Genomic DNA, 27,924 nt, shown 5'->3' with positions numbered 1-27,924 from the left:
ATTGGAACTTGAGGATCTTGAGGTCCTTTCCAACCCTAACTATTCTATGATTCTATATAATAGATTTAAGTGGTGGTACTTTTTAGCTGAGGCTTGAGGATCATCTTTAGCAAGGAAGAAGCTAGTCTGTCTAAACATGCCATAGGGTGCTTCTCCATTGTTTCCACCTTACAAATATATTTCACACATTTCCCAACATGAACCTCAAAATCAGAAAAAGAACAGACACCTAATTAGGCAGCCAAATAACTCCAGCTGCAAAGAGCCAGCCAGAACACAAAATCCAAACACTTCGTTTCACAGATCTCAGAAACTTCGACAACTCACTGCTTTCTATTTCACCTTATTACCTGATCCCACCAGTAGGGCAGAGAAAGACTGGTTCTAGTAACATTTATTACTGCTTTCAGGAGAGTGATACACTGATGGTAGATGAGTCCAATGACATCCGAATTATAGGTACCATAACTGTTGTCTGTCTTCTCGGCATCTCTGTTGCTGGCATGGAATGGGAAGCAAAGGTAAACCTTTAAAAGTACATAAAAGCAAGCAGTATATTAGAATACTGTAAAGAATTTGTGTGTGAGGAATGGTATACAACAGGTGGAATTTTCAAAAGCACTGTTTCAGTTTATGCTTAGTCTTTCTAGAAGCAACAGTAGTTTAATTATTGCTTTCAGTGAAAGCACAGTTACTTCATGCTCTTCCTTGTACATACATTTAGAAAGGAAGAGAAAGTCTGTGCTCTGCTGACAGCTTGATTATATTGATTTTTATAATTCATGGCATCATTTAGTGTCTTGGGTAAGTGCCCCTTTTGCCCTTATTTTTGATGAAGCAGGACAGAATAAACAGTAGTAAAAACAATATATAGTTTTATCGCTGTACTCACTCAACTGTACTCACTCTACTCAGCAGAAGAGCACTATTTGGTATCCTTTCCTTAACCACTAATGATTTCTGTTATTTCTTCACCTGTAAAAAGAAAAGTTCAAAGTGGAAATACTGTAGAGGGTGAAATACAGCTATCGAAATCAGGTACAGAATAGCACCCTTATTTTTACATTCTGCTGTGATGAAGACTAGAACTACTTGTAAAAGAAATCAATAAAATAATTAGATATTATAATCCTTGAAGTGACAACCCACTGCAACCAAACAAAATTTATAACAATATAAAAATGTCTTACACTTGATAGCAATGCATTAGCTATTTTATTTTGCCTTTTCTTGTAATGAAACTAACATAAAATTAAATTATAACTATTTATTTCATATAGTTATATAGCCCCCTAGTAAAATCTGCTGTTTTCATTAGCTGATTCAGCTATCTTGATTTCTGGTCTTTAAAAAAACTACAGAAATTAGTAATCTGTCATGAGGAACACATGCGGATAACTTTCTATAAAGCCATCTCCATAGTCAATGCAAATTAAAATAATAAGGAACATGTTTTTGTTTCTATTAATAGGCTCAAGTTATTCTTCTAATTGTTCTCCTTATTGCCATTGCAAACTTTTTTATTGGCACAATCATTCCTACCAACAATGAAAAGAAAGCAAGAGGCTTTTTCAATTACCAAGGCAAGTAACTTCACTGTCTACCATAAAATAGTAAGTCTGCATTCTTTTTGGCTTCATACCAAGTTAAGGATTCCATTGAAAAAGGTCACAAGATCAGCACCTTCTACCCGAGTTTAAGTAAGCTTGCAAACCAAGGGACTTTATTTCATCTTTAATTTTGAGTCTGTCTCTCCACTGCTGAAGCTGACAGCACAGTTAGCTGCAGCTTGAGTCATTTATATATCAGCAGAGCACAGACAAACCTTTCCACAGAGCTAAGTGCAAGTGATGCAGTGACACTCCTGTCACTTCAATACAGAGCTGTAGCTCTGAGATGCAGACAAGCACATCCTACTGGGGACCAGACTAAGGAAATCAAATTCACTTGGCTTATGATAAGAGACAGTTTCAAACTCAGTTGTCCAGACATGAAAGACTAGCTTATTCACCTCCTTCGTTGAGGAACTTTAGAATCAAATCATGGTGATATGTTTCATTTTCACCTATATTTGCAGCATCAATATTTGCAGAAAACTTTGGACCAGGTTTCAGAAGCGGAGAAGGGTTTTTCTCGGTGTTTGCCATCTTTTTCCCAGCTGCCACTGGCATTCTTGCAGGAGCAAATATCTCAGGAGATCTGAAAGTATGTATTTCATTATCTTCATAATACTAGCTGTAGGCTGAATAAAGAAGAGGAAAACAAATTATGAATCAACACTGTATTCAGTTTTAAATCATGTCTTATTCTGGGAAGCAAAACTCTCCCTTTAAAATTACCTGGTTTATTATTTAAAAAAATCATTTCACATTTTCTCTCCTAATGCCTTATGGCTATTTACAGAAACTACTGCATTTAGATTTGGGTTGCTGTATCATTTAAAAACATGTTTCAATAACCTGTAATAATATATTATTAATGGTCCATTAGCAGCACACTACATAAGAGAAATTACATGTGTATCTCTTGGCACTCTTGAAAAATACCTTATAGCATCATCCAAAAAAGCATACCTGTAAAGCCCACATTTGTACTCACAAGAATCAGCAGAGACTGGCTTTTTCTATTCAGGGTCATAGCAAGGGCAGAGCAAACAGAGCATGTAATGAAAGCAAGTATGTCCCAATCTCATGTCACTACTGCTGCTCAAAGAAAACGCTGCTGGTTTGCAGATGTGACAAAAGAAAGGAGTCAAAGAGGAAGGGAAAAGAGGTCCAAAGGTGCCCAATTCTCTTGCTGTGGCCATTCTGCCAGGTGCCCGCTATCCTCTTGTTGTAAAGCAGTGGTAAGATGGTATTTCCAATATCTAAACATACTGCTAAATTAGAGACAGCAATTTAGTTTTACCTTTGAGAGCCCTCTAGTTTTCATGACTTTCCACAGTGTATTTAATGCAAAGAATGTTTAAAGCTAAATGCAAAGCTGAAGTAATTCAAAGTTCAGTAAAACATTGGGTAAAATATCTCCAATAAATGTGAGGCAATGCTTTGTACTATTACAAGAAATTCAGAAAGGCACCAGGGGTATCCATAACTCAAGTCTTGCAATCTAATACTAAAAAAAAAACACAACAAAAGCCAAACATGCAAAAACACACACAAAGAAAAATAAAGTCACCAAAAAGTTGTAGTTTACACCTAGATAATCCTAGCATGTCAGATGAAGTTATTTGGTTTTATCATACAGACACACTGTCTTGTAGAACTTGGGGATTCAACCAAAGGTCTGTTATTTCCGTAGTGGCACAGTAATCAAGTTCACCAGATCCTACCAACCCTGACAGCCAGTTCCGTTTCTCTTCCTCACACTGAGTTGCATGTCTTATCTCCTTTGTTTTCAGAGGACTGCTTTTGAAACAGAGCAGAGAGAAATGTGTAGAAACTGAGCCACTAAGCGCATCTATGACATTCCATTTTTAATTAAAAACCCCAAAACATTGTACTTCTGCCCAGGGAGATGGAATCAGCCTCACACAATCTCCACCCTTTTATCCAACAAAAATAATTCTTTTGCTATGTACAGTGCTCTCTACACATAGCATGCTCCCAAACCAGCAGCACTTCCTTCATAATCTATTTGAAAGAGTCTGAGCAGACCAAGGGAAGCAGTTCTCCTGTTGGCTGTCTGCAGTTGTTTCAGGCTGGCAATAAGTGGATTTCTATTACCAAGTCCTCCAGGCTGCAGATTCCCCACTGAGCATGTTTAGATGCAGTAGACAGATCTAATTAAATTAACCAGCCTCTCCAGAAATCTAAAAGACAAGCTAAGAAGTATTTAAAAAGTGTAACATTTAGCAATCAAACTTTCTCTAGAATTCGTTGTGAACAGCTATGTACATGCTTCTGTAGCCACTACACATTCAAGCAGTGACCTGGTCCAAAGCCTGCTTACAGACACAGCTAGCCTTCCTAGTGACTTCAGTGGGTTTTGGAGCAGGCCCTGAACTGCTAACAGCATATTAAATATGTGTTTAATTATTGATAAAATTTAAAAGTTGTTAAGCTGCAAGAAGTTAAGATTTAATGTTGCAGAGTTTAAGATTGCAGCATGAGACTCCACATTAGACTCCACATGCACATCAGAACTGTGTAAATTAACGTTACCATGATCTGAGGGTAAAATGTCTTATGCAGCTGAAGTAAGTGACTTTGCAATTATTTTTCAGCTCAATAAATCCCTACTTATTTAAAAATCATATAAAGGTATCTTCAACTCATAGTGTGGCAGGACTCCCTAGCATGCAAATGTAAAGAGACTGCAGCATACCGACTGACAGTGTTTTCTGGATCACTACTTCGTTTTCAGGATCCTCAAATTGCGATACCCAAAGGAACAATGCTGGCCATTGTTATTACAACAGTTGCTTACATTGCCGTTGCAATATGTGTGGGTAAGTACAGAATCCCTGCTTCATGTCTTAATTTATACAGGTAAAGTTTGAAAGCCTGGTAAGTAAATGAATGATTAACCTCTCTGCTTTTTCATCTTGTGGATTTATTATTTAGAGAGATAGTTGTTTTGATTTTACTGTACCTAAAAACACTAGGGGACAAGCAGCAGAAACAGAAGTTCCTGTTTGGCAGCTGAACTTTTGTATAACTTGTATTGTTATTTTTGCATTCAGTGCAAAAGATTCAGTGACAAAGGCCACTAGCATATGGTATCCGTGAACACAGTAAAGATTAAAGGAACCTCTGATCAATCTGCTGATCTTTTGTTCCTCATTCACACTGAAAATTCACATGGCTTCTACTTTGCTCTCACTTGTCTTAATGAGCACTCACGAGTAACAGGGCAACACATAGTTCGTACGTTATATGTCAAAGACAGAAATCAACTGCCTGTCTTAAAGAAGAGGCACTGTATTATTAAGTACTTTACATGTTAGAATGTGATGCAACAGAATGGATACAAAAGTAAAATGGAGACCTGTACTGAAGCCATGAACTGTGTTGGAGGAACATGCAATTAAATTTTCATTACAGGGGTACAATAAATCTCTGTTCAAGAAAAAGTTAGGTTTTTTTCCTATTTTAGTAGTTCAGTAAGAAACAGTGTTGTAAATGACACTCTTCCTTATGAGCAAATACCTCAATGCTGCATGAAAGCCCTGCGGGGAACTCCCTTTTCTGGGAGATGAATCTCAAGTCTTCCTGACTTTTGTGGTTCTCGTACTTGAGTCAAGCTGCAGCTCAGGTTATTGCATTATTTGGATCTAAATTTTGCCTGCAATTAAAGTTGAAGTAGTCATTCTTCATTTTCTATTACAAATCTGTGTTTATTCATTGTTCTGTTCTCACAGGCAATAGCTGTATTTCAACTTCAGAACTCTCCATTTTTTCAGTGCAATATTTTGATGGTTTTTGGTTTCTGTTTGCATATTGGTTTGCTAAAAAGGTAATGATTACTTTGGGATTCAATAGCAACATTTTTGTCATATTTGAAGACACCATATAAATTTATGTTTTGGCCACTAAAGATGTTAAGATTAACGCTCTAAGTTAACTCCATATGATTCTCCAAAAGAATACAGGTAATTCCTCCTGTTTAAAGTTTTTTTAACCATTCTAATATCAGTAGGGCTATAACAACTTGAACAGTGAGGATCTGGGTCTCTAAAGCAACTGTGTGGCCTTGTTAAACAGAAGAAGTGTATGTCTATACCTAAGGCCCTCGCTGACCTGTTTCCTCTGAATACTGGCACTTGTAAAAGTGGTCACAGACAGACAGTATACTTCTGAGTCAGTTAATTTATTATTGATCTCTGTCTGGTTCTCTAGTTTCAGATACCTGCTAGTTCTCATTAGTCAACTGGCTGTTTATTTTGAAAGTAATAGAAGTAAATATTTGCTAACAGATAACTTGAGAAATTAAGCTACACCAGAGGAAGCAATCTCTACCCAACATGAAATGTTGGTCTTTGGGATGAGACTATGGCAGCAGTTGTACCCAATGTGTGCAGACTAAAAGTCAAAATGTGTCAAGAACATTCATCTGATGTCACATATGCTAATATATCATTGTTTCCACAGCCTCCTGCGTTGTACGAGATGCAACTGGGAACATCAATGATACAGTTGTACTTGGAATGAGCTGCAATGGATCATCTGCCTGTGGCCTAGGCTATGATTTTTCCAGATGTGCAAGTCAGCCATGTGATTATGGGCTGATGAATAATTTTCAGGTTTTAAGGAGATAATACATATATATTCATGTATTGCTTATGATTATATATACAAACATGTAAAACCATTGTTTTCTGACAACTAAGTGCAACAGGACATCCACTTCTGTTTAAAAAAAAAAGTAAAAACCTAAAGGAGTAATCAAAGGGAAAAGTCCCCTGCATTCTACAGTACCTTCATACTGGCCATCACTAGCCTTACCACCACTGTGGTAAGATCTTTACCTTCTCTTTCAACAAGTACCATCCTGCAGTGCATATTGCAACATCTTCAAACTCAAAATCTAGACTTAACAGAGACCTCAGAGCTCCTGTTAGATGAGCAACTCATCTCATTGCTCTTTACCCATGGATGTGATTTTACCTCAGGGGTGCTGCGGTCACTGTTAAAGGTCTGTGCCACAGTACAAAAAATAGAGTTCTGACTTCTTAAAAAGTATCCAAAAATAGTTGAGTGAAAAATCAAGTGAGAAGTAAAGGGGTCTTTCTCCTAGGCCAGAGACAGACTACCTGCCATTTTTATTCTTCAAAATAAAGCATAGGCAAAGCATCAAAGTAAAGCAGTTCTTCTGCAGCCTGACAACCCCAGATGTCTGTGCAGCCCCTGTGCTTCAGGGCCTGTGAGAGGAGCTCACCACCCACCTGCACTTGCTTTTCAAGTAGTCATTTGCAGTGTTTAAAGCCACTTGCTTTTTTCCCAGCTGGCTCTGCTAAATGACAGGGCTGGGTAACCACCTTAAAAGGGATATGCTTCCCTTGTCATACACTGATTTTCCTTCCTTTCTTTATCATTTGTCATGCCCACTCCCACCTCAGTTCAGCTGCCTAGGCCAGTGGTGATCCTTAAAATAGGTGACCTCCGTACAGCCAAACAGTTTTAACTTTGTGCATTTATCTCTGCCAGGCTAAAGCCAGAAAACAAATAATGTCTTCATCCGACAGATCTGCAGGATTAACTGGTTTCTTTCCTCAAGTACTTCCTACGCACCAAAAAGCATCTGGCAATCACAGCGGTCCACTTCATCTTTTAGCTTTCTTGTCTGGTGTTTCTCAACAACTCTTTAGATTCAGTAGTTGCAGAGGCCAGTGCAGCCCCTCTGGGAGGCCAGAGGGAGGCGTCGTACTGTATCCAGCACTAGTGCTAAGCTGATACATTCAGGCATTTTCTCTCTTTTTTAGCCATGTTACATAATCAATAAAAAAACCCCACCAAACCAAAGCAAGGGCCTCCAACCACATTTTATACTTTGGTGCTTTTTCCTGCCATTTCCATTTACACTTCTTGCTACAAGCTGTTCACCCATCAAGTAGAGGCTGTTATTTACAGCAACCAGTTAGTAAAGGAGGTGAGAAAATCTCAGAGAGTACGCATCTGCCCCAATAGACAGCCGTATACTTGTACAAAAATTTGGCTATGCCTCCATTCCTTTTTACTAAAACAGGAATAATAGTATTTGCCTACTTCACAGCTGATTTGTAGCATATTGAATTTAGAACTGTGAAAAGCAGAGACATGTAGGAACTGAGTACTTAAATGGGTCTGTGATCAAAAGGTGCATCCAAATGCAAGCCTGACTATTATCTTCTTCTCTTTTTTTTTTGCTTAAAGGTGATGAGCATGGTGTCTGGTTTTGGTCCTCTCATCACAGCTGGCATCTTTTCTGCTACTCTGTCATCAGCTCTAGCATCTCTTGTCAGTGCACCCAAAGTTTTCCAGGTAAAATTAAATTATCCATTTAATTTTACTGTTTTACTTCAAATACATACAATTTAGTTGAAGTCTATGTGCCAAATGTGATATATGTTTAAACAACACTTGCAGACTTGGGAGGAAGAGGCAGGGAAAACAGTATGTAGAATGTTCTTCTACAGAAATAGGCAAGTCTTATCACCCTCATAGGGTGATAATGTTCCTTTGGTCAGAGCTCAGCTTTGCTACAGGATATATGTGTGCTTGTTATAGATAGTTTTCAGGGATACTTTCAGGACCACTTCTATCTTCTTACAAAAAAAACATCCTGTAAGCACAGGAGTGCCAGCAATATGCAGGAGCCCTCAGGCCCATAATTCAGGTGCTGGCAGATATGCTCAAAGAGGCTGTCCAGAAGCTGCGTGGGCAGCAGCAGTGTGGACAGAATGGGAGCAGAGGGCATGGGACAGAAAGATAACCTGGGCAACTTACACCAAACCACTGATTTGTGCTTCAGTTTCCCCCAGTTTAGATTCTATTTAGCTATTCAGTTGATCTTTTCTTTAAAGCACTGAATAAATATGGAATGGCTGTGATTCTGTTTTCCCACTATATAATAATATAGCAGGATATCACCTTATTTGAATGTTTACATGCCATAGCAGTAGGTGTACTTGAAGCACTAAGATAGTCTTAATTTTTGTTTAGCAAAAGCTTAGCAAACTGTCACTCACAGACAGCAAACAACTTCTGACGCAAGAAAGCACTGCCTATCAGAATTAAGTTCTGGTTTGTCTACCAGGCGCTCTGCAAGGACAACGTCTACACAGGGCTCCAGTTCTTTGCCAAAGGATATGGAAAAAACAATGAGCCCATCAGAGGATATGTTCTCACTTTCGTGATCGCTATGGCATTCATTTTGATTGGTCTGTATATTGTTACACAACCACTATGATCTCATGTTCTGAAATGCTATGAACTGATCATTTAATGCAATTATCAGCTATGGTTGGAAAAATTTCCAGTCAGGTAAGCTCTGACATAAGCCCAAGCACACTCAAAGCCTTGGTAGCAATTCCATTATTCTTAAATAGGACAAAAAAAAACCAAAACAGCAGGGAGTCTAGTAACATCTCTAGTAATGCCAACCCAGCCTCATTTTCAAAGGTGCAGAATAGGTGCAATTCCTGTTCACTCACTGGAAGAGGGCAGTGCTTAGAACTGTATCACATAAAGCAAAGTCACCAACTTTGAAAATAGTTTTTCAGTTTGTACTGCACAAAGCTCTAAGGTAATTCTGAGCTAATTAGGAAGCCTACTCTGCCAAGCCATCCACACAGTCAGCCCCAAAGCAAATCCCAGTTTGCCAGCAGTGGTGGTAGAAAATCCCTGCTATCATATTTAGGGGATTTTTAAGATTAATTTTTCCAAGATTTGAAGTGCAAACTGTGTGACACTAAGCAAATGAATAGTATAGAAAATTCAGATTACCATTTAAAAGGCAAAACAGTAAGTTTTAGCTCTCTGTCTTTTGTAAAATGCATCTGTCCTCTCAATTAAAAATGAACTAATTCTGAAATTTACACCAACTCTACATCATTAAGAACCAGTCTTGTAGAAACAGAATATCAAGTACAACTTTGCATAGCACATCATATTATTAAAACCAGCATCAGCAGACACTACTCAATATGAATGAAGATATATCAAGGTGGCCTTAAATTAGTACCACAGGAAAATACCCAAGCTATTTCTGGAAGACAAATTCTGACAGTGCCCAAAAATGTGACAGATTTAATACATCATAAGGAAAAAGCTATCCACAGTCTAGGGAACCGGTGCCTATGTCTGACTTGTGTCTGTCTGTCTTGCAGCTGAACTGAATACCATTGCTCCCATCATCTCCAATTTTTTCCTGGCTTCATATGCTTTGATTAATTTCTCCTGCTTTCATGCCTCATACGCAAAATCTCCAGGTGAGTGAGTCTGCATTCACCAGTGATTTAGATGTTGGCTTCACAGCCTGATCTCTGCAAGGCTTTGACTGTATGTCAGAGAAAGCTGCAGTCCCTGTAAAATACCTAAGCTATGTGATCTGAGGTTTTACTGCTCTCGTGGAATATGATGAGATTTTATTTATGTTCAAAAGATAAAAAATAATAGCTCTAGTCCTTACATTCCTTACAGTTGTACAGGATGAAAAATACTTTGGTGGATCCCACTGCAGCAGCAAAGTTCCTCCTCAGGGTGTTTTTACCTGCTCACTATCACACAACGTGGGTGGATAAAAACCTATGCCAACTCTAGCCACATAAAGCAAGCAAGGTATAGTGGGGACCTGTTATGTCCTTCTCCAAATCTACACTGAAATTTACAGGAAAATTCATAAGAACAGTAATTGCATTAGAAAGGAGACTGTCTGGAAAGGAACATATAGAACAAGACCAGGTCCACCAAAAAGCATCAGCAGAGCTCCACAGTTGCTAGTAGCAGAATTGTAAGGTGAGATGCAATGAGGTCCTGTTCAAGGCTAGCACATTTGTGCCGCAAAGGAACATACTGGCTTTCAGGCTTGTGCATCACCACAGCAGAATAATTCTCATTATCTATGATTCTACCTTTGTGAAGGAAGGGGTGACACCTTAAGGACTAAAGTCAATCATCTGAGCAACACTGGTTTTAGCACACAGGAAGACAATTTCCTGCCATTGTGAATCAATTATTCAATTCAAGGAGCGAGGAATACATTTTTGACTTCCAGTGTGAAGAAACTGTAGCAGTGACATTAACACCTCCATCAGCTTCCTTCCTATAGATCTGCACGGTGCCATTTGTTCACAGGGTACAAAAGATGAGCACTTCTGCTAATTACCTGCACAGCTGAACAAATGCAGATCTGCTCCAGACAGCCTTGGAGCCGAGTAAAAATTACCTCTGTAGACTTCATCTGCGTGCATCCGACTCTACTCTGCCACTACTTAACATTTCAGACAAAACTGCAGCCATTTTTCTTTTCTCATTTCCTCCAGTTATTTTCTGCCAATTCACACTGATAGATTATCATAATTGCAAGGCTGCAGGACAGCAAATTTCTTCACAGCAGGACCCTCCCATTCCCTCATTACAAAGATGATCCAAGATAGGGTTGCTTAGCCTCTTCTTGCCTCTCCTGTGTTTTTTTCCTTCTCCAAAGAGTCTGCTCTGTAGAACACCTGGCAGAGACCTGCAACACATGGAGGCTCACTGCTCGCCTCACCATTTTAATTGCTAGCAGGGGATGGATTCAGTACTGCAGCTGAAGAGCAGCAGGAATAATGTCTTTTTAAAGTCAATTGCAAATGATTTTATTTTTCTGCAGTGAGGCCAGGCAATTTCCAAGTTTAAGGCAGGTGTACTTACAGTATTGGGATAAAACTCTCCTCTCAGCGTTAACTCCCATTAAGAAGTTTTATGTATATGCATCAAAAGGACACAGTAGCCTATTACCTGGAGTTACAGGAAAATCTATTTTCAGTTCTGAACCAGTGAGCTTTACTTTGGCAAAAAAATACATAAAACCAGAATGGCTACTCAAAACCAGGCTGGACAATGCAGTTGGAAAAGGTTTGTAGTAAAAAGCTTGTAAGACCCAGTACTTCACACGTATAGAAATCTACATCAGCAAACACCTGAAAGTATCTGTTTATACAGTGCCCAAGAATTTGTACATATCACTCCCATCCCTCCTGACAGAGCCAGAAACAAATTGCACGTGGATTTGTATATGCAAAAGAATCAATGGATCACCATTTGATCTATGTATTTTATGCTCTTCCAATTTCCTCAATTCTCTTTAAACAGGCTGGAGACCTGCATTCAGATACTATAACATGTGGGTGTCACTCTTTGGAGCCCTGTTGTGCTGTGGTGTCATGTTTGTCATCAACTGGTGGGCAGCTCTCATCACTTATGCCATTGAGCTCTTTCTATATATTTATGTAACATACAAGAAACCAGGTAAGGGCACATATCACTATTGTTTTGTGTATGTGTTATACAGCCAGACTGAATTTTACAGGAATTCTGCTTACAGAATAAGACATGACTTTTTCTCCAATACTTTCTTTATATCCCATTATATCCCACTGTATATAATACAGATTAAGATGATAGTATGGTTAATTTTGCCTGTTTAACAGACACTTTGAGTATGTTGTGTAAATATACAGCATACAGGTTTATTCCTACCATGGCTTCACTACATTTGGGCTTTTACTTGAGTATCACTCATAATATTTTTCCATCCACGCATCTGAATTTTGCTGTGTTCTTAGCTGACTTACCTGGGGCCCTCACTCAAAATGTAAACCTGCTGCCCATTCTACAACAAAAATGCAAGCTGAACTAATCATCCTCCATCACCTCCTTACAATTCCTCAATAAATCAAGAACAATGGGCACACTTTACTATCGGAAAAAACTGCTTAGTAGCTCAGCAGATCACAGGAGCTGTCCTCAGAAATCTGTGTGCCAATACAACACTAGTAGAAGATTAGACAGAGTGGTTATCCATATCTAGGACAAAACTAACCCAGGTCCAGATTTCAGTGCTAACCATCCGAATTACTTCTACAGTAGAAAAAGTAATCATACAAATAAAAGAGGCAAGTTTTCCAGCAAAAGATATGGTTTCATTGCACCTAGCATGGGACAGCAACACCTGGTCTGAGCTTGTGCTATTCTCTTCTGTGTATATTGCTGCACTGCCTGTGCTCTCATACCCAATGGGATGGTCTATGCTTCTCTTGCTGTAAATATCATCAGCTGTATAAGAATGCACCTGTGACAAGACAGTTGTCAAAAGCATTTGAGGATATCTACCCTTTCCTACTATATTACCAGTGTCCTTGCTGCAAAGTAGCAGCTTAAAGCTTGGTTAAATTCACTAAAGACACTGTACAAAAGCTATCAATCTCCTGCTCTCTAAGACAGTGACTTTTGCTCAGCACTTAGGTAAGATGACCTATACACAAACCTCCACTTCTACTAAGTATTAGCTTTGTATCTTAGCATAATGGGACTTGAGCTGCATACACATAGATCTCAAAGCATGGAAAGCTGTTTCTTATCTGTCTCCATCCACCAAACAACTGCACAATAATGAGAAACTATGAATATGTCAAAAAGGGTTTTCAATAACAATTTTAGACCTTAATAGAACAGAGCTAATTTGACCTAGGAGTGTTCATCCTACTGGTCTAATTTGACCTTCCTGAAATCCCACAGCAAATACATGATTTTATACAAGGGAGAATGATGCGAAGTTAATGGAACAGAGAAGAAAACAGTTTCTAAGCAGAGGAAGAACATTCCCTCCAATTTTACATGAAACATGAAATTATTTATTTGCATATTTGTTTTTGTATCACACAAGCAAAGCCTATTCTATTATGAAGCACAAAATGATAGTTCTGTATCTATGAAGCATGAGAGAACATACCTGCTTTGGCTCACATGTAACGTGATTGCTGATCTTTGTACAGGGAAAAAGCCCATGGTTTAATATGTATTCTTTATCTTTACTATACGCAGATGTTAACTGGGGCTCTTCTACACAGGCTCTTTACTATGTTAATGCCTTAGACAGTGCTCTGGCATTAACTACCGTGGAAGATCATGTGAAAAACTTCAGGTAAGATTTCCAGTGAACAGTAGAATGGCTTATTCTGAATGGGTACATCACCCAAGTAAATACAACCTCTTTTTTCCTCCTAACAGACCCCAGTGCATAGCACTAACAGGAGCTCCTATGATCAGGCCTGCTCTGCTAGACATCACACATACTTTCACAAAGAACAATGGGCTGTGCATCTGCTGTGAAGTGTACACGGTAAGGTCAACCCATATAAAACTGAAAATCCAGCACCAGTGGGTGCTGCAGATCTCCATTACACACTCCACTCTCACTCGGCACACAATGTTCTCACTGGTGCTGATGGGCGGCAGCACAGACCAGGAAAGAGATTTGCACTAGGAATTAATTTTGTCTTAAGTCTTGACAAGAAAGCTGTTGGCTGATACAGAGCCTGCTGACAAATGCCTCATTGAGATGTATTTCAGAGTTCATAGGAGATGGACCAAAACCAGTTTGAAAAAAAATAAAGCATTATAAGGAAAGATTGGCTTGGTGTTTTAAATGGACACAGCAAGGCTTTAAAGACCCACCCAACAAAAACAACTCAAAAAAAACCCCACAGAAAACCCCCAAAACACAAAAACAACTTAAAGGTTTATAGTGCAAGAGTCCAGTTACCCAAGCTCTTATTTTCAGCTTTGTCACTGATTTGCAGCATTGGGGTTTGGAAAGCATAGGATCATAGAATGGTTTGGGTTGGAAGGGACTTCAAAGCTCATCCAGTTCCAACCCCCTGTCACAGACAGGGACACCTTCCTCTAGACCAGATTGCTCTAAGCACCATCCAACCTGGCCTTGAACACTGCCAGGGATGGGGCAGCCACAGCTTCTCTGGGCACCCTGTGCCAGTGCCTCACTATCCTCACAGTAGAGAATTTCTTCATAAGCTAATCTAAATCTCCCTCATTTAGTTTAAAGCCATCACCCCTTGTCCTATCCCTACATGCCCTTGTAAAAAGTCCCTCTCCAGATTTCTTGTAGCCATGCTTAAGGTATTAAAAGGCCACAGTAAGTCTCCCTGGAGCCTTTTCTTCTCCAGACTGAACAACCCCAGCTCTCTCAGCCTGTGTTCATAGCAGAGGTTCTCCAGCCCCCTGATCATATTCATAGCCCTTCTCTGGACTCCCACATCCTTACCCTGGAGGCCCCAGAGCTGAATGCATTGGATTTTTGTCTCATTAAATTATCAGATGACCACTGAAAGAACCTGGTGACAAAGGCACTTGAATGTTTAATTGTATGGCAACAACCCTTTTCTCTTACTATTAACAGAAAGGAGTATAACCATATATATCTAGATGTGATGAGGCTTGTTTACACAGTCAAGTCAGGGAAGGACCTTATTCACACCAGGATGCTTCATTGTACCTTAGATATTTTTCTAAGATTTTACAATCCATAGTAGTCCTTCTTTCTGTCAAAATCACTATATTTAAGTAGCATTAGCAGCCTCAGCCCTCTTGAACAGAATGTGAATTATGGTAGCTGCACACTTCTTTTCAAAGGGCTGAATCTCTGCGGACCCTTTTTGAAAATGTATTTTTCTGACTCTCTTCATTTGCTCCCATAGCAGAATAGGTAACTCCTTCAAAATCGTTGTGTGATGTATAATACAAAGCCTTCTTAATCGTATTTTATTGTATCATGCAGGGACCACGCAAGCTGTGTGTTAAGGAGATGAACAGTGGCATGGCAAAAAAGCAGGCTTGGCTCACAAAGAACAAAAGAAAAGCCTTTTATACAGCAGTGGCAGCTGACAGCTTCAGAGATGGAGTCAAAAGTCTACTTCAAGTAAGCTTTTTGTTTACAGAACACACAGATGAGTGTTACATCAAAGCATCCCTTCATGTAAAGCATTACTGTTTACTTGTTAAGAAGCCCTGTGTGTATGTGAATAATGTTATAAACAGAAAGGGCATTCTGGGGTACACGTATATTATATTACAGGTTATTTCATAAAGATGTCTTGTTCTAGGCTATGGAAGTATGAGACAAGGCAGACTGATTCTCTCCTAAATGAACAAAATATTATTATAAAAAATAAAAAAAAAATTAAAAAAAAAGAGAGGCAGCTACAGGGCAACATTTGAATGTCTTTGCAGCCAACACTTGATACACTTCAAATCAAGTCGATTGTTTGGTATTATGCAGCATATTAAATGTCTGAGAATATTTTTGCATTAATTGAAGACTGAAAATATGTAATATACATTTTCTGCAAATAGAGAAAAGGCCATCTAAATAAAAGACTCTGCAATATTTTTCTATTACTCTAAGAACACAGCAGATCATTTCCAACAGTCCATTTAAAATGGCCTTAATGAAGGCACAGAAGCGCTGTTTTCATATTTCCTATCTCCCACTCTCACATATATGAATATTTAAACACACAGGTACTGAGGCATAATGTAGAGAAAATTCCCATCCTTTGCACAAAATACACGGCTGAAAAGACATCAGTGCAAAGTGAGACAGTAGGGAATTGACTAAAATACTCTGGGCAACAGTCACCCACTGGTAGCCTACCAGGGATCTTTGTACGTTTGCTGAATGAACAGTACAATTGAGCAAGATGCAATATCATTAATAAAGATCCCTTTGTTCTATCAAAGCCTCACAAGAACACTTCATCTTGGGTTTATACATTCTCTCAGTAAGAGATCCTTCTGATGTTTTTGAGAACTGTTACAGTCTGATGATCTCCTCCTTTCCATTACTACTTGAACACTATTGCCGAAGTGAACTACTGGACCACAGATAATTCCCTCCCAGCAAACCAAGGAAAGCCACATCATAATTATTGTTACTTAAGGACATCTGCACTGCTTTGCCAACCAATTATTCATTTCAATGTAAATAGTGCAGATGTATCAGTGCTACTCAAAAAAAAACCCAAAACCCACCAAGGTTCCAACAGTTTGTACCCATTTTCTTTTTGCTAGTAGTAAAAATTGGCAAGTGTAACAACTTGACAAGCTGGTGTATTTGTGGGTCTCCTCCTGAAGGTTCCCAATATGTTGAGTATTTAGATTTTTGTAAAAATTAGGTTAGCTGAATCTAGATCTGCCAACCCTTACTTGTTCAGGTTTTAGCTTCCAGGCCCAGTTTTGGAGGCAATCTAATGTCTTGACAAACCATTTGTTCTTCCTGATTATAAACTTTACCTGTAAAGCATGCTCAGCTAATTTTGAATAATCTTTTGGAAAGAAGACAGCAAACAGAACAGCAACACTTCCTAAGTTCAAGGAAAAAAACCCCAACATTATATGTTTAAAAAGATATGCCTTCTCTGCATATCTGAAGTGTTTTAAGGGATTTCAGACCCCATTCATCTATTGAGTATTCCAAATCTGATAAGAGCTTTATGCTATTACTTTAGAATAAGCATACAAACAGTGCTTGAACTCTCTCTTGATTCCAAGTTATTGAACCATTTTAATGAGAGCATGTCAGAAGAAATGCAAATGAATGCTAATTTAGCAAAACTACATTTCTGTCATCTAAAATAATTTATAGTTGGAATGATTTAGAGCTAATCTTTCTGCTTCCTGCATGGGTGTGAGCATGAAGGACATTCATGAAATGCAATCTCATTGTAAGTGTCTCCAGAACATTGCTTCAGTTATCTTTTGCCATTACTTTTCATTTTCAGTAAATGCATGTGCGTATACCTTCTCAAACAGTGTTTTAATATTGCTAGGCCTCAGGGTTGGGTAGAATGAAACCAAACACCTTGGTGATTGGATTTAAGAAGGACTGGAGAACTGCCACTGTTACGCAAGTTGAAAACTATGTGGGTGTTATACAGTAAGTCCCTTTTTTACTCCTCTTAGACTAGATTAATATAGCATTCACATACAGAATTTGATTTATAGAAACAATGTAAACAAATACCTACAAATTTGGGTTCACATGTTAGCTTTGTAACAGAGGTTTCTGCCCATTAAAAAAGGCTTCTTGGCTTCACACACCTACTGAGACCTGCTTAGCAAACACCTGGCCCTGTCAGAGATGATGTGGTTTGACAATGCTACATAAAGAAGCTGCACTGCTGTCAGCAGTGCTTTTGCAGAACTGCATTCTCTCATTTTTAGTCAGCAGGAGCTCAGAGAAAAACAACCCATAATGTACATACATTCTCTTAGGGAATAAGAGAACATTGTGGAATTCTTCTTTTAAGCCTAGGAGACAGAGGAAGAACCTTGCTTCAAATCTCACGTGTGCCTACGGCTCAGCAGGCTCTGTGGGTTGGGATTTAGCTAGGAAATAGTCATTTAGAAACAAGCTTCTCATGGATTCTTCCTCGAAATTCAGTTGTAAAGCTGCACTGAGTGAAAGAATAACTAAACCCAGCCCAGCTTTGTTATGCCCTCTGAGAAAGGAGAAAAAAATTATCCAATGGCAACCTAGATCCTAAAAAGCATTGTCAGAAAGACCCATTTCAGCAATAGCCTACCTGTTCCCATGCCCAGTGATACCCTTATTTTAAGTAAGGGAAGAAAGTTGATAGTACGTAAGCTTAGGCAGTTCCTTCCGCAATTTTACCTACAGCAGCCTAATACATGGCAATAACACCTCCCTGGGACTGATCTGCTCAAAGTAGCTTTCCTCACTGACATGCATAATGCTAAAGAATATTTACTCTTCTTTTTCTTCCTTTTCAGTGATGCCTTTGATTTCGAGCTTGGAATGATTATTGTCAGAATTAGCCAAGGATTTGATATATCCCAGGTCCTCCAGGTTCAAGGTATGTGGTGACTCTGCAGCTGAATACCTATGCAGATTACATGCTTAGCATAAGAAGGAATCTGACCAAAACTCTAAGTCACTGCCTGGTTTCTAGACTAGTTCCTATATACGTAACTTCCACAGCTGCTGCTTCTGCAGTTTCAATCCTGCCCGAAATCCTTGCTGAATCACTGGCAGTGACAGAAGATGGCCTAGCCTCACACAATAAGGGGCTCTGCACAACCGAGAACTCAATTCCCAAAGCACTTCCAGCATAGGCAGAGACTAATGCAATAAAATCATGCTGTGCCACAGCAACCAGTCACTCTGGCATGTTTCCTTCCTGCTCTTGGCACATCCTCCTCCCTCTGCCTACCCAAGATCTCTGAGAATAGTGGGAACCAGGAATGCCGAGACCCAGAAGACTCCGACCCATGCAAAAATTTGGAATCCACAGAAAACATCAGTTCTATTTTTCACCTTTTTGTTCATCCTTCCTTAGGTTAGTGGTGCATATCTGAGGGGGAAAGGGAAAACCTCCCACCACACCACAGCCAGTCAGGGAGACATGCCATCTGCATGGACAAAGACAGCATGCAGGAAGCTGCACCTAAATGAAGGGCTTCCAAGAGTGACATACAATGATGGCCTTCGATTTTCTTTCTCAGGACACAGTTATTGTTACTGGTAACTGGTTCCTCAGGTACCCTGGAGAGAGCATGACTTCATAGAAAAAACCCATCAGAACAATTCTCCAGGTTTTCAGTACAGTAATTTTCCCACTTCTCAAAAGTTTGGCCACTTGAGCAGACAGATACCGCCTAAACCTGCACATTATTCCTTGTCCTCCACAGCAGATAAATGTTTTGTATTATAAATGAATTAGATAAAATCTGCAGACCAGGAGCACAGGCGATAGTAAAAAGTCTGGCGACTCTTTGCTGCCGCCTGCTGTAAACCTGCCTCCAGCTTACCCTGTTTCCCAGAGACATACCACGTTCACACTGCTGGGGAGAACATGCAGAAAGGACGTAAGTGCCTTTGCTAATTATAAGCAAAATTAACTCCCCATTAAAGAGGACAGATTCCAGGATGAGGCAACTCTCAAAAGCAAATCACCTCTTAGAATTAAAAGGCGCCAGAGACTCTTGTAAGAAGCAAGGGTAAATGAACACTCACCCAGCAGACTGGCAGCTTGCTGTGTGTGCAAAGCTATAGGGCAAAACTACAGGGGCTTATGGAAAAAATCCAAACTAACCATGTGGGTTTTTTTCTCCTTGTTGATACCTGAAAGAGATCTGCCTGTCTCTTTGCTTGATTTGAGAAACTGACTTCTCAGAAGACACAGACATCAGAATACCAACTTTGCAAATAAACGTTCTCCAAGCATTAAGACAAAATGAATTAGAAAGAATTAGAATTATGGGGGGCAGGACAGTATTCTATTATACTTGTTAGATTATTCTGTTTAATAGAGAAACTGAAATTTTAGTTTTGAGTAACTATCATGTCTAATAATCAGAAGCGCATGGCTGTCATGGATGCTAAAGAAATTAGATTGCCAACAGAGCTAACAGTGTCTAGTTTAGCAAGGGCTTAGTTTCTTTAAAACACAATGTTTCAAATGAACTAACCTCACTTTTAGTTCATGTATTACTCAAATAGAAGCTTTCCTTATAAAAAAAAAAAAGCTTTCTGCAGGCAAATGCCTGGATCATATTAATTAATGTCTCATGCATATATTCCACGGTAACACGTGATACCTTCTGCTCAACAGAAGTCTAACATTGCTAAGATTAAACTGTTCTTTTATGTTACTGAATTTACAGAATTGGTTAGCTAAATCTTACATCTTTGCAGCAAATGCCAAAAAAAACACCACCCCAAAACCCCAACCCTAAAACATTAGAAACATTTCAACATAGAAACTGATTGCATCTTCAGGATCCTTACATATTCCCGAGTCTCAAAGTTCAATAGAAGTCAATACGTCGGCTTTCTCACTTTAGAAAAACAGCTTTCCTCCTGTGTTTTCAAATTCTTGGGGAAAGAAACCAACCAACCAAATCCACAAACATGACTCAATAAATAGCATCTGCCATAACGATAAAATAGAGTAATATTGAACTTGATTTGGAAGAGGAAATCTGAGAGCAGCTGAATAGCACTTCAGTACGCAATACTGCTATAGGTGGGGGCACCCTAAGTTAGGATTTCCAGAGATGAATTCAGCTTCCTCCTCCCTATTGCTCTGCAAGGAAAAATCATTTTAAAATAGTTTTTCCTCCCAGCAGCTTTATGTTATGTACAAAGTACCACAACAATTACATCACCACCATTATTTCAGTAAGTGATTTAATTTAAAACAGAAAAGTATTTGTTACCAGTTCCCTTACTTTTCCCAATACACAGAGGAGTTAGAGAAGCTGGAGCAGGAGAGACTGGCACTGGAAGCTACCATCAAAGAAAATGATTTTGAAGAAGGAAAAAGTGGCATCTGTGGATTCTTCAGGAAAGCCAGGACACTCAATATCTCAAAACATGAAACAAAAAAGGGTAAGTTCCAAACTGACAACTTCTTCCTGACCCTTCAGTGCATCAGATTGTCACCAATATGCAAACGGGACTTTGACTCCAAGGCAAAAACTCCTGAGCAACATAAAAGCCCCTGGAATAAGACCTACTCTGTGCAAACCTGACTTGGTGGCCGCAACAATGTAATGCAGAACAGAGTGGGAGTCATCTGCTGATGGGACATGATACCTCATACAAGACAACTATATTTTCCTCCTCATTTGCTAGATGAGCTTCTCAGCTCAGCTTACGTCAAACTCTTGTTTGTCAAAAATAGCACATGGTTATTAAAGTTTGAGATACAACAGGCTGGGGTTTGTTTTGTAATAGCAGGTTTTGTAATAGCAGGTTTTCAGTTTTTAAACAGAAGCCTTTTTTCCTCCTTTTTAAAAGAAACAGGAACATATGCACAATATTCAGGGAACAGGCAATCTCACTTTCCTCAACATACACACACACAAACCCAGTACTCAGCTGAAAAACAGGTAAAAATAGCCCTACTGCTCTATATCCTAAGCAAAATTTCCTAAAAATATACAAATGAAGGTGGCAAAAGTACTGAAAGCACATATACAACATGCTTTGAAATAACTAATTAACACATAAATGTATAGGCAATGAAATCAAAATTACATTTCAGATATAGTGAAATGATACAGAAATACAGCCAGAATTAAAGGTCTCATTTCACAGCTGCTGGGCTGCAATGACAATGACCCACCTGAAGCCATGCCCGCATGCAGGCAAGTGTTTTCAGAATTTTCACCTGCAGAGACTATAACATCTGTCTGTGCACACAGCTCCCATGGGTATCAAGAAGATCTACAGACTGAAAACATAAAATGTCATTATTCTTTACTTGGCAGACTCCAGTTCATTTTGCAGGCTTCAGTAGAACATATTTTTATAACAATACCAAAAGAATGTGCACCCCTGTTTCAACTACCCTTTTCAATTCATTCAGAAAGGCATAAAAGAAACACATATTACACACTTTGGCTCTATATACGAGATAGATGATATTAATAAATATCTCTGCCTCTCCATTTTACTTATACATTCATCTTACCCAGAGTTGTTGCATCTTCTAGCCCAGATGCTAGAACTGTAGAGGAAAACCAGTAACTGCTTTAGAACTATCCTGTTCACACTCTAGAAATACAGGAAACCCAAACAAAGTCTTTTCAGAACCTAGCAGATCAGAGTAAAACCTCTAAGGAAGCCTGTCTGCTCCATTTAAAATACTGCTCTAACACAGCCTCTTTGAAATCATTGAAAGAGAAGCAGTAATAAAGCCGCAGTCTTCAAAAGATGGAATGAGAGAAGATATTATTAGCACATAGGCAAGACTGTACCTTTTAAAGCCTGCCAAGCAAACAGCAAGAATCAAAGTTTATTTTCAATTAACAACAATCCTCTCAAGCACAGGGAAGTTGCCATATATAATTCTGTTTTCTGCCTTTCAGTCTTAGCTTCACCTGTGCTCTTGCTGTACATTAGCTCTCTTTCTCCACCGTTATCGTGCATTTCAGGGAGCTCTGTATTTTACAAGACAACTGAGCTTGTAAGTGATGCAAAACGATGCCATTTACTTCTAAAATCTCTCACATATTTCCCAATTGTTTTTTAAGGCCCCAGTGAACTTTGGGTTAACTAAAAAGATCCAGAAAACAAATAACGAGGTAACCCTTTTCAAGATGTTACAGTCTAGCGAGAATGTGTTACACAAGCTTTGGTTTCTGCCTGTGTTGGTGTATTAGAAGTCCACAGCATTTGCACTGTATTTTTTTTTCAGATTTAAAGTATAGAAATTCCCAGAAACAGTTCATTTTCCTAAAGCTTTCTCTCCACTTGGCTCCCTAAAGCTACTTGTTGCCTCACTTGTCAGAAATCCTTCCATGTATTTTCTTTCTCATTACAGACAGCACCATTAACACAATGCAGTCAATGCATGTGGGTGAATTCAATCAGAAGCTGCTAGAAGCCAGCACTCAATTTAAGAAGAAGCAAGGAAAAGGTTCAATTGACATCTGGTGGCTGTTCGATGATGGAGGTAAGGAACTGGAGTAAAACTGCAGGGAGAGAGATTTTTGTTACCAAATACAAAAAAAAGACTTGGCAACTTGCACAAAACTGCTTTAAGATTACACAGTCAATTTTCTGTCTGCCTTAAATGTTTTATGAATAACCTATGTCCAACACTGCCAAAGTGAATGATGGAATTTTTACCACACAATCCACTAATACGATTTTCCTGCAATTTCCTGTGTTCTTCCAGGTCTAACAATCCTAATTCCTTACATTCTAACCATCAGGAAGAAGTGGAGAAATTGCAAACTAAGGATCTTCACTGGAGGAAAAGTCAATAGGATTGAAGAAGAAAAACTAGTGTAAATATATTTTATCATTTAGAGAGTTTGAATTGATGATGAATATAATGCATATACAGCAGGAAGCTGGGAATTTCTCAGCAGAACTGGTTTGTTGTGCTGTGCACAGCATGAAAAAAAATTATGTACTTGATAGAAAGGTGCTGAGCTTATGGCACAGCCCTCAAGGCTCAGTGTAAATGGTAATTACCAAAGGAAATTCACATCCAGCAATTTTTCCCATTAATAGCTCATATTCCCTTCTCTAGAGCAGTGGTCTGCACTCTGTAATGGGAATATAATTAGTTTTATGGGATTTACATGAGATTGTCCAGTTAATAATAACTGAAATTGCACATGAAGTTTCTCATATGCAAATACCATAGACAGATAGCTCACATAAATGTGATTAACCATGGTAAAATGTAAAGAAGTTAAAGAGCAAGTTAATGAACTTTAAGAACAAGTTGATTTAACTTAGCTTTTTTAAGAAAGCCTAGATTTCATCATCATCATTCATATCCAAGCAAATGAAAGGTACTAATATAAACTCATTTTCATCATCACTGCATGATGACCTTTCCTTCCAAAGCACTTCACACACTAGAGATACAGCCACTTCATCACTGGTGGAAGCAGGCCAGTTTGGGATGGAAGTCAGTGACTGCAGCAGCACCATGTAGTGAGTTAAAAACCAACATATCCAACCAAAATTCCAGTGGAAAACAAGAGTGATGCGTGCAAGGACAGGAGTTAGAATTTAGCCAGGATCACTACTACTATGACACAGCGTCTCAAAGACAGCTGCCACAGGGATGCTCCCTTAAGCTTTTGCTTTCACCTAAAGCGAACTTTACTCCACTGTTGTTCTGCCAGTTGCAAGGATTACCCTAAAGTTAACATATTTCTGTAGAAGAGATCCATAAGTGTTTGTACAGGCTATTCTTATCACTGGGTAAGAAAAGCCTTGCAGCTGCCCAAGCACCTGCAGGAAAGCGTTCTCAGCTTCCTGCCCACAGCCTGCCCACACTCGACTGTTTGGACTGAACTGGCTCCTAGATCTAGGAACTCAAGTCACCAGAGTTCGAGAGACATTAGGAGGTTTTGGCATCCAATGGGATTTGTCAAAACATGACAGATCTTCACAGAGGCAGTTCTGGCACCTGTATACACTGCTTGTCCTACAAAAGCCAGTGAACGGCAGTCAGTACAATTGACAAAAACCTTGTTTGTCTCCAAAAACACTGAAATGTATGCATTTCTACCTAGATACTAGCTTTCCTCAACAGCATATGCTACCCACCACACACAGAAGCCTTCAAAGAGACAAATCTGGAGGCCAGGTGACTATTCCATTCCACAGGTACATTTGACACAATGACATCCAACTACAGTTTCATCCATCGTTATTTCCAATTCAGAAATTAAATTTATCTGGACTCTTGCTAACATGGAACTCCCCAGATATTAAACCCTTTCCATAGAAGTTGAGACTGTTCTTTTTGATGTTCAAAACAAGGATTGCCCAGAGGGACATCAAAATTTCTATAAGCAGTATATTTTCTTCTATAAAATCAACAAGTAAATTCTAAGGTCATATAAGCTTATCATGGTTTGCTCCTAGGAACTTTCTGACCTTTTCAAATTTCAAAGCTTACATACAAAAGTAAACAAATCAACCAACCCAGAAGAAAAGCCTCCCCCCAAAAGAAAGGAGAGGGGGGAATACAAGTTCCCTACTGTGCTTCAACCAAAGGCAAAACTGACATAACTAAACCTCTCTACCCTCAGCACACATACAAAGCTATAAACTATTCCTCCTACCAACTGGGGCATAAAAGCAAACTATTTAGTTTAATGATGATACATAAAGACAACATATGAATAGATCAATACAAATTCATAAATGAAAAAGATTTGTTAAGTATTGCACATCAACCTTCCAGACCCAATTTCCACCAGCACATACCAGTGCTGTACATACTCCATGCACAGAATTCTGATAAGAGAACAGAAGCCCTCTGCAAGTGTTGGAGAATTCTGTCCTCCCACATTTTGAGTGTTTTTCCTTTATAATTCAAAGCTTTGCAAACACTTGAAGCACCATTTTTTTCCCAAATTGTAAACACCGTTCCCTCTATTTATTTCAATATTTTGTGATTTTCATCGATTGGCAGTTAAATGAGTTATAGTACAGCAATCACATCAATCCAGCTCTGTAATCGGAAACTGAAACACTAAGGCATTTAAAATAATTTGTCTTATAGTTACAGATAATGAGACAAATGCATTTGATATCTTAACTCATTTATGAGTGCTCTTTGATGCAAAACGCTCAAATACAGTTCTCTCTTTTGAGATAAAATGTTCTCTCTTTTGTTTTCAGGATGGCTTCACTTCTAAGCAAATTCAGAATAAAATTTGCTGATATTAATATAATTTGTGATATCAACATAAAGCCCAGCAAAGAGAGGTAAGAAACATTACCCAAACCCATTACTTAGCAGCTGGCCTTTATCAGGAGCTTGCTTCTTTTATGTTGAGCATTTGAAAAAAATTAATCCACAAAGAGTAATAGTGACAATTTATTACAATCATTTTCTAAAGTACCTTGAGCAGGAGAAACAAACAGAACCACAACCTCAAAGGTCAAAACTAGAGGCAGCCTTTTTCTTTACAATTTGGTTAAGACTTAATTTTCATACAGGCTAATTAAACACCACACTTATGAGCCACAAAATATAACAGGCATTTTATTATGGCTTTTCGTATCTATTTAGGTTGCAACAGACTTCCCTTCACCATATCATTCAGTCAGTCACAGTTCTCTTGTAAACTCACCATCTTTTCCAACTCAGCCTCCTGGGGTTTACCATGAATTCCTAAACTTAATATTTTTCTGGCCAAACATAAGCATGCTTCTCCTTTCCTATAAGGACATTATTATAATACACCCCTATTACCGAAATATAATGAAGGTTCAATGCTTGTAAAAATGAACTTACCTACAGAATCATTGCTGTCAGGCAGAGTTTAGGAAGTTGGTAGAACAGAGCTCAGGAACCTCCACCTCCAACTATATTAGCTAAATAAAAAAATAAAATCTTTATGTCCTTGTTTTAGAAAACATGTCACTATAGAAATCACCCATTTCTTCTGCTTTATGTAGACAAAAGTAGGTGCTAGATACCTAAAGTCACTTATTAGTGCCCTCCATCTCTCAGTTAATATTTTTAAATATATAAAGAACTGTGCAGAATACTTCTCTTTTTTCTAGTACCATGCAGTGATTTTACATAAATAAAAGCTATCAAAAAGAGTCTGTATCTGGAATTAACAAACAAACATATTTGCTGCATCAGCACTATCTGAACAGAACAAGCAAATATCCTGCCAGACACTTACTAGACCACTGCATCTCTCCCAGCTGTCATCCCATTTATTTCACTCATAATAAGGGGATTATCACTATTTTACATACCAAAACAGATATACTCAGGATGTTGATGATGTCTCTGGCAACTTAGAGCAGCAACATTAAATGCTGCATGTCACAGCCTTTAACCCATCTCTTGACTTCCTGGCCATATGGCAAAGTCCAGCCTGTGCCCAGCCTCCTGTTTCAATTCACAGTGAGACCTGTCAGCATAAAGTGCACATGGAAATAGATTTACAATACTATAAAAGAAACTCCCTGAAGTCTCTGTGGGACAATATAAACTTTAAACAAAGGGGCAAGAAGGGAAGTACAGAAGGATGATAAGCTTCTCTGGATGATGACAGTCAAAAGCTTCAAGAAACAAACTGAAATTTAGAAAGAAAAGTCTGTGGAGAAGTGCAGAAATTAACACAAACCTGAGCCTCCATTTGGCAAAAAAACCTACAGCATCTCCTTCAGCCCCTTGCCACAGGAGATAGTTTTATTGAAATGGAGAAACAGGTGATATGTATCAGTCAACTAATGCTAAAACAATAATAAAAGCTCAGTATTTATGAGGAGACCCACACTCATTGTTGACATTAATACCAATATTCTGCAGTTTGGAGTTACTGTAGAACTCGTTTCAATATTTTTGCTACAATTTGAGGAAAATGCAGAAAAATTTCTGTAACTACATAGGCCAAATGTAGTGTTTAATTATCCTCAAATAACCTTTTAATTATCCTCAAATAAGCCCAACATACTGAAGTGGCACAGATATAACTTAGGGCACAATGTAGCAAAGAACAGTTAAAAGATTTTGTTATAATTATTGTCAGTGAGGCCTGCCATACACAATGCCTGAAATAAGTTACTGAGTTCATACCCTGCAGCAAGACTTCCTTTGTAATTCCTGTTTCAGCTGGAAATTCTTTGAAGAGATGATTGAACCATATCGCCTTCATGAAAGCTGCAAAGATATAACAACAGCTGAGAAATTAAAGCGAGAGACTCCATGGAAAATTACAGATGCAGAGCTGGAAGCATTCAAGGAGAAGGTAAAGCCTTGTCTACCTTTTTACATTTGCACCTTTTCTTACACTCCAGATGTTTGAAGTGATTAGTAAGAAAACGTGAAATACCAGACACAGAATTAGAAACATGACACGTACAAACCTGTACTTGATATTTACAAATTGGATTTATATTGTAAACACTGTGGAG

General features: G+C 38.7%; 1 protein-coding gene and 1 long non-coding RNA gene across 3 annotated transcripts in view; one reads left to right on the top strand and one right to left on the bottom strand.

Moving 5' to 3' along the window:
• Positions 1 to 27,924, top strand: part of SLC12A1 (solute carrier family 12 member 1) — a 45,209-nt gene that overhangs the window by 12,795 nt on the left and 4,490 nt on the right. For both annotated transcript variants that reach the window (XM_061347347.1, XM_061347348.1), the window contains exons 6-24: positions 411 to 521; positions 1,472 to 1,583; positions 2,078 to 2,205; positions 4,366 to 4,450; positions 6,093 to 6,244; positions 7,854 to 7,961; positions 8,737 to 8,860; positions 9,809 to 9,910; positions 11,775 to 11,930; positions 13,506 to 13,605; positions 13,692 to 13,803; positions 15,259 to 15,399; positions 17,309 to 17,415; positions 18,273 to 18,355; positions 20,749 to 20,892; positions 22,832 to 22,963; positions 23,189 to 23,300; positions 25,666 to 25,752; positions 27,623 to 27,758. In XM_061347347.1, the coding sequence (XP_061203331.1) occupies positions 411 to 521; positions 1,472 to 1,583; positions 2,078 to 2,205; positions 4,366 to 4,450; positions 6,093 to 6,244; positions 7,854 to 7,961; positions 8,737 to 8,860; positions 9,809 to 9,910; positions 11,775 to 11,930; positions 13,506 to 13,605; positions 13,692 to 13,803; positions 15,259 to 15,399; positions 17,309 to 17,415; positions 18,273 to 18,355; positions 20,749 to 20,892; positions 22,832 to 22,963; positions 23,189 to 23,300; positions 25,666 to 25,752; positions 27,623 to 27,758 (2,232 nt within the window). The remainder of the gene's footprint in view (positions 1 to 410; positions 522 to 1,471; positions 1,584 to 2,077; positions 2,206 to 4,365; positions 4,451 to 6,092; positions 6,245 to 7,853; positions 7,962 to 8,736; positions 8,861 to 9,808; positions 9,911 to 11,774; positions 11,931 to 13,505; positions 13,606 to 13,691; positions 13,804 to 15,258; positions 15,400 to 17,308; positions 17,416 to 18,272; positions 18,356 to 20,748; positions 20,893 to 22,831; positions 22,964 to 23,188; positions 23,301 to 25,665; positions 25,753 to 27,622; positions 27,759 to 27,924) is intronic.
• Positions 841 to 27,707, bottom strand: LOC133209034 (uncharacterized). The gene is made up of 4 exons (XR_009724567.1): positions 27,587 to 27,707; positions 21,632 to 21,739; positions 2,012 to 2,242; positions 841 to 975 (listed from the first exon to the last, which is right to left on the bottom strand). It is a non-coding gene; the product is annotated as an uncharacterized LOC133209034 (long non-coding RNA).

Source organism: Neopsephotus bourkii, unplaced genomic scaffold (genome assembly GCF_033783945.1).
Source record: "Neopsephotus bourkii isolate Nb327-2 ecotype Australia unplaced genomic scaffold, CSIRO-AGI_Nbou_v1 NB_318, whole genome shotgun sequence".
Taxonomy (NCBI): domain Eukaryota; kingdom Metazoa; phylum Chordata; class Aves; order Psittaciformes; family Psittacidae; genus Neopsephotus; species Neopsephotus bourkii.
The sequence above is the reverse complement of the archived record's forward strand: the minus strand, read 5'-3'. Positions and strand labels throughout refer to the sequence as shown.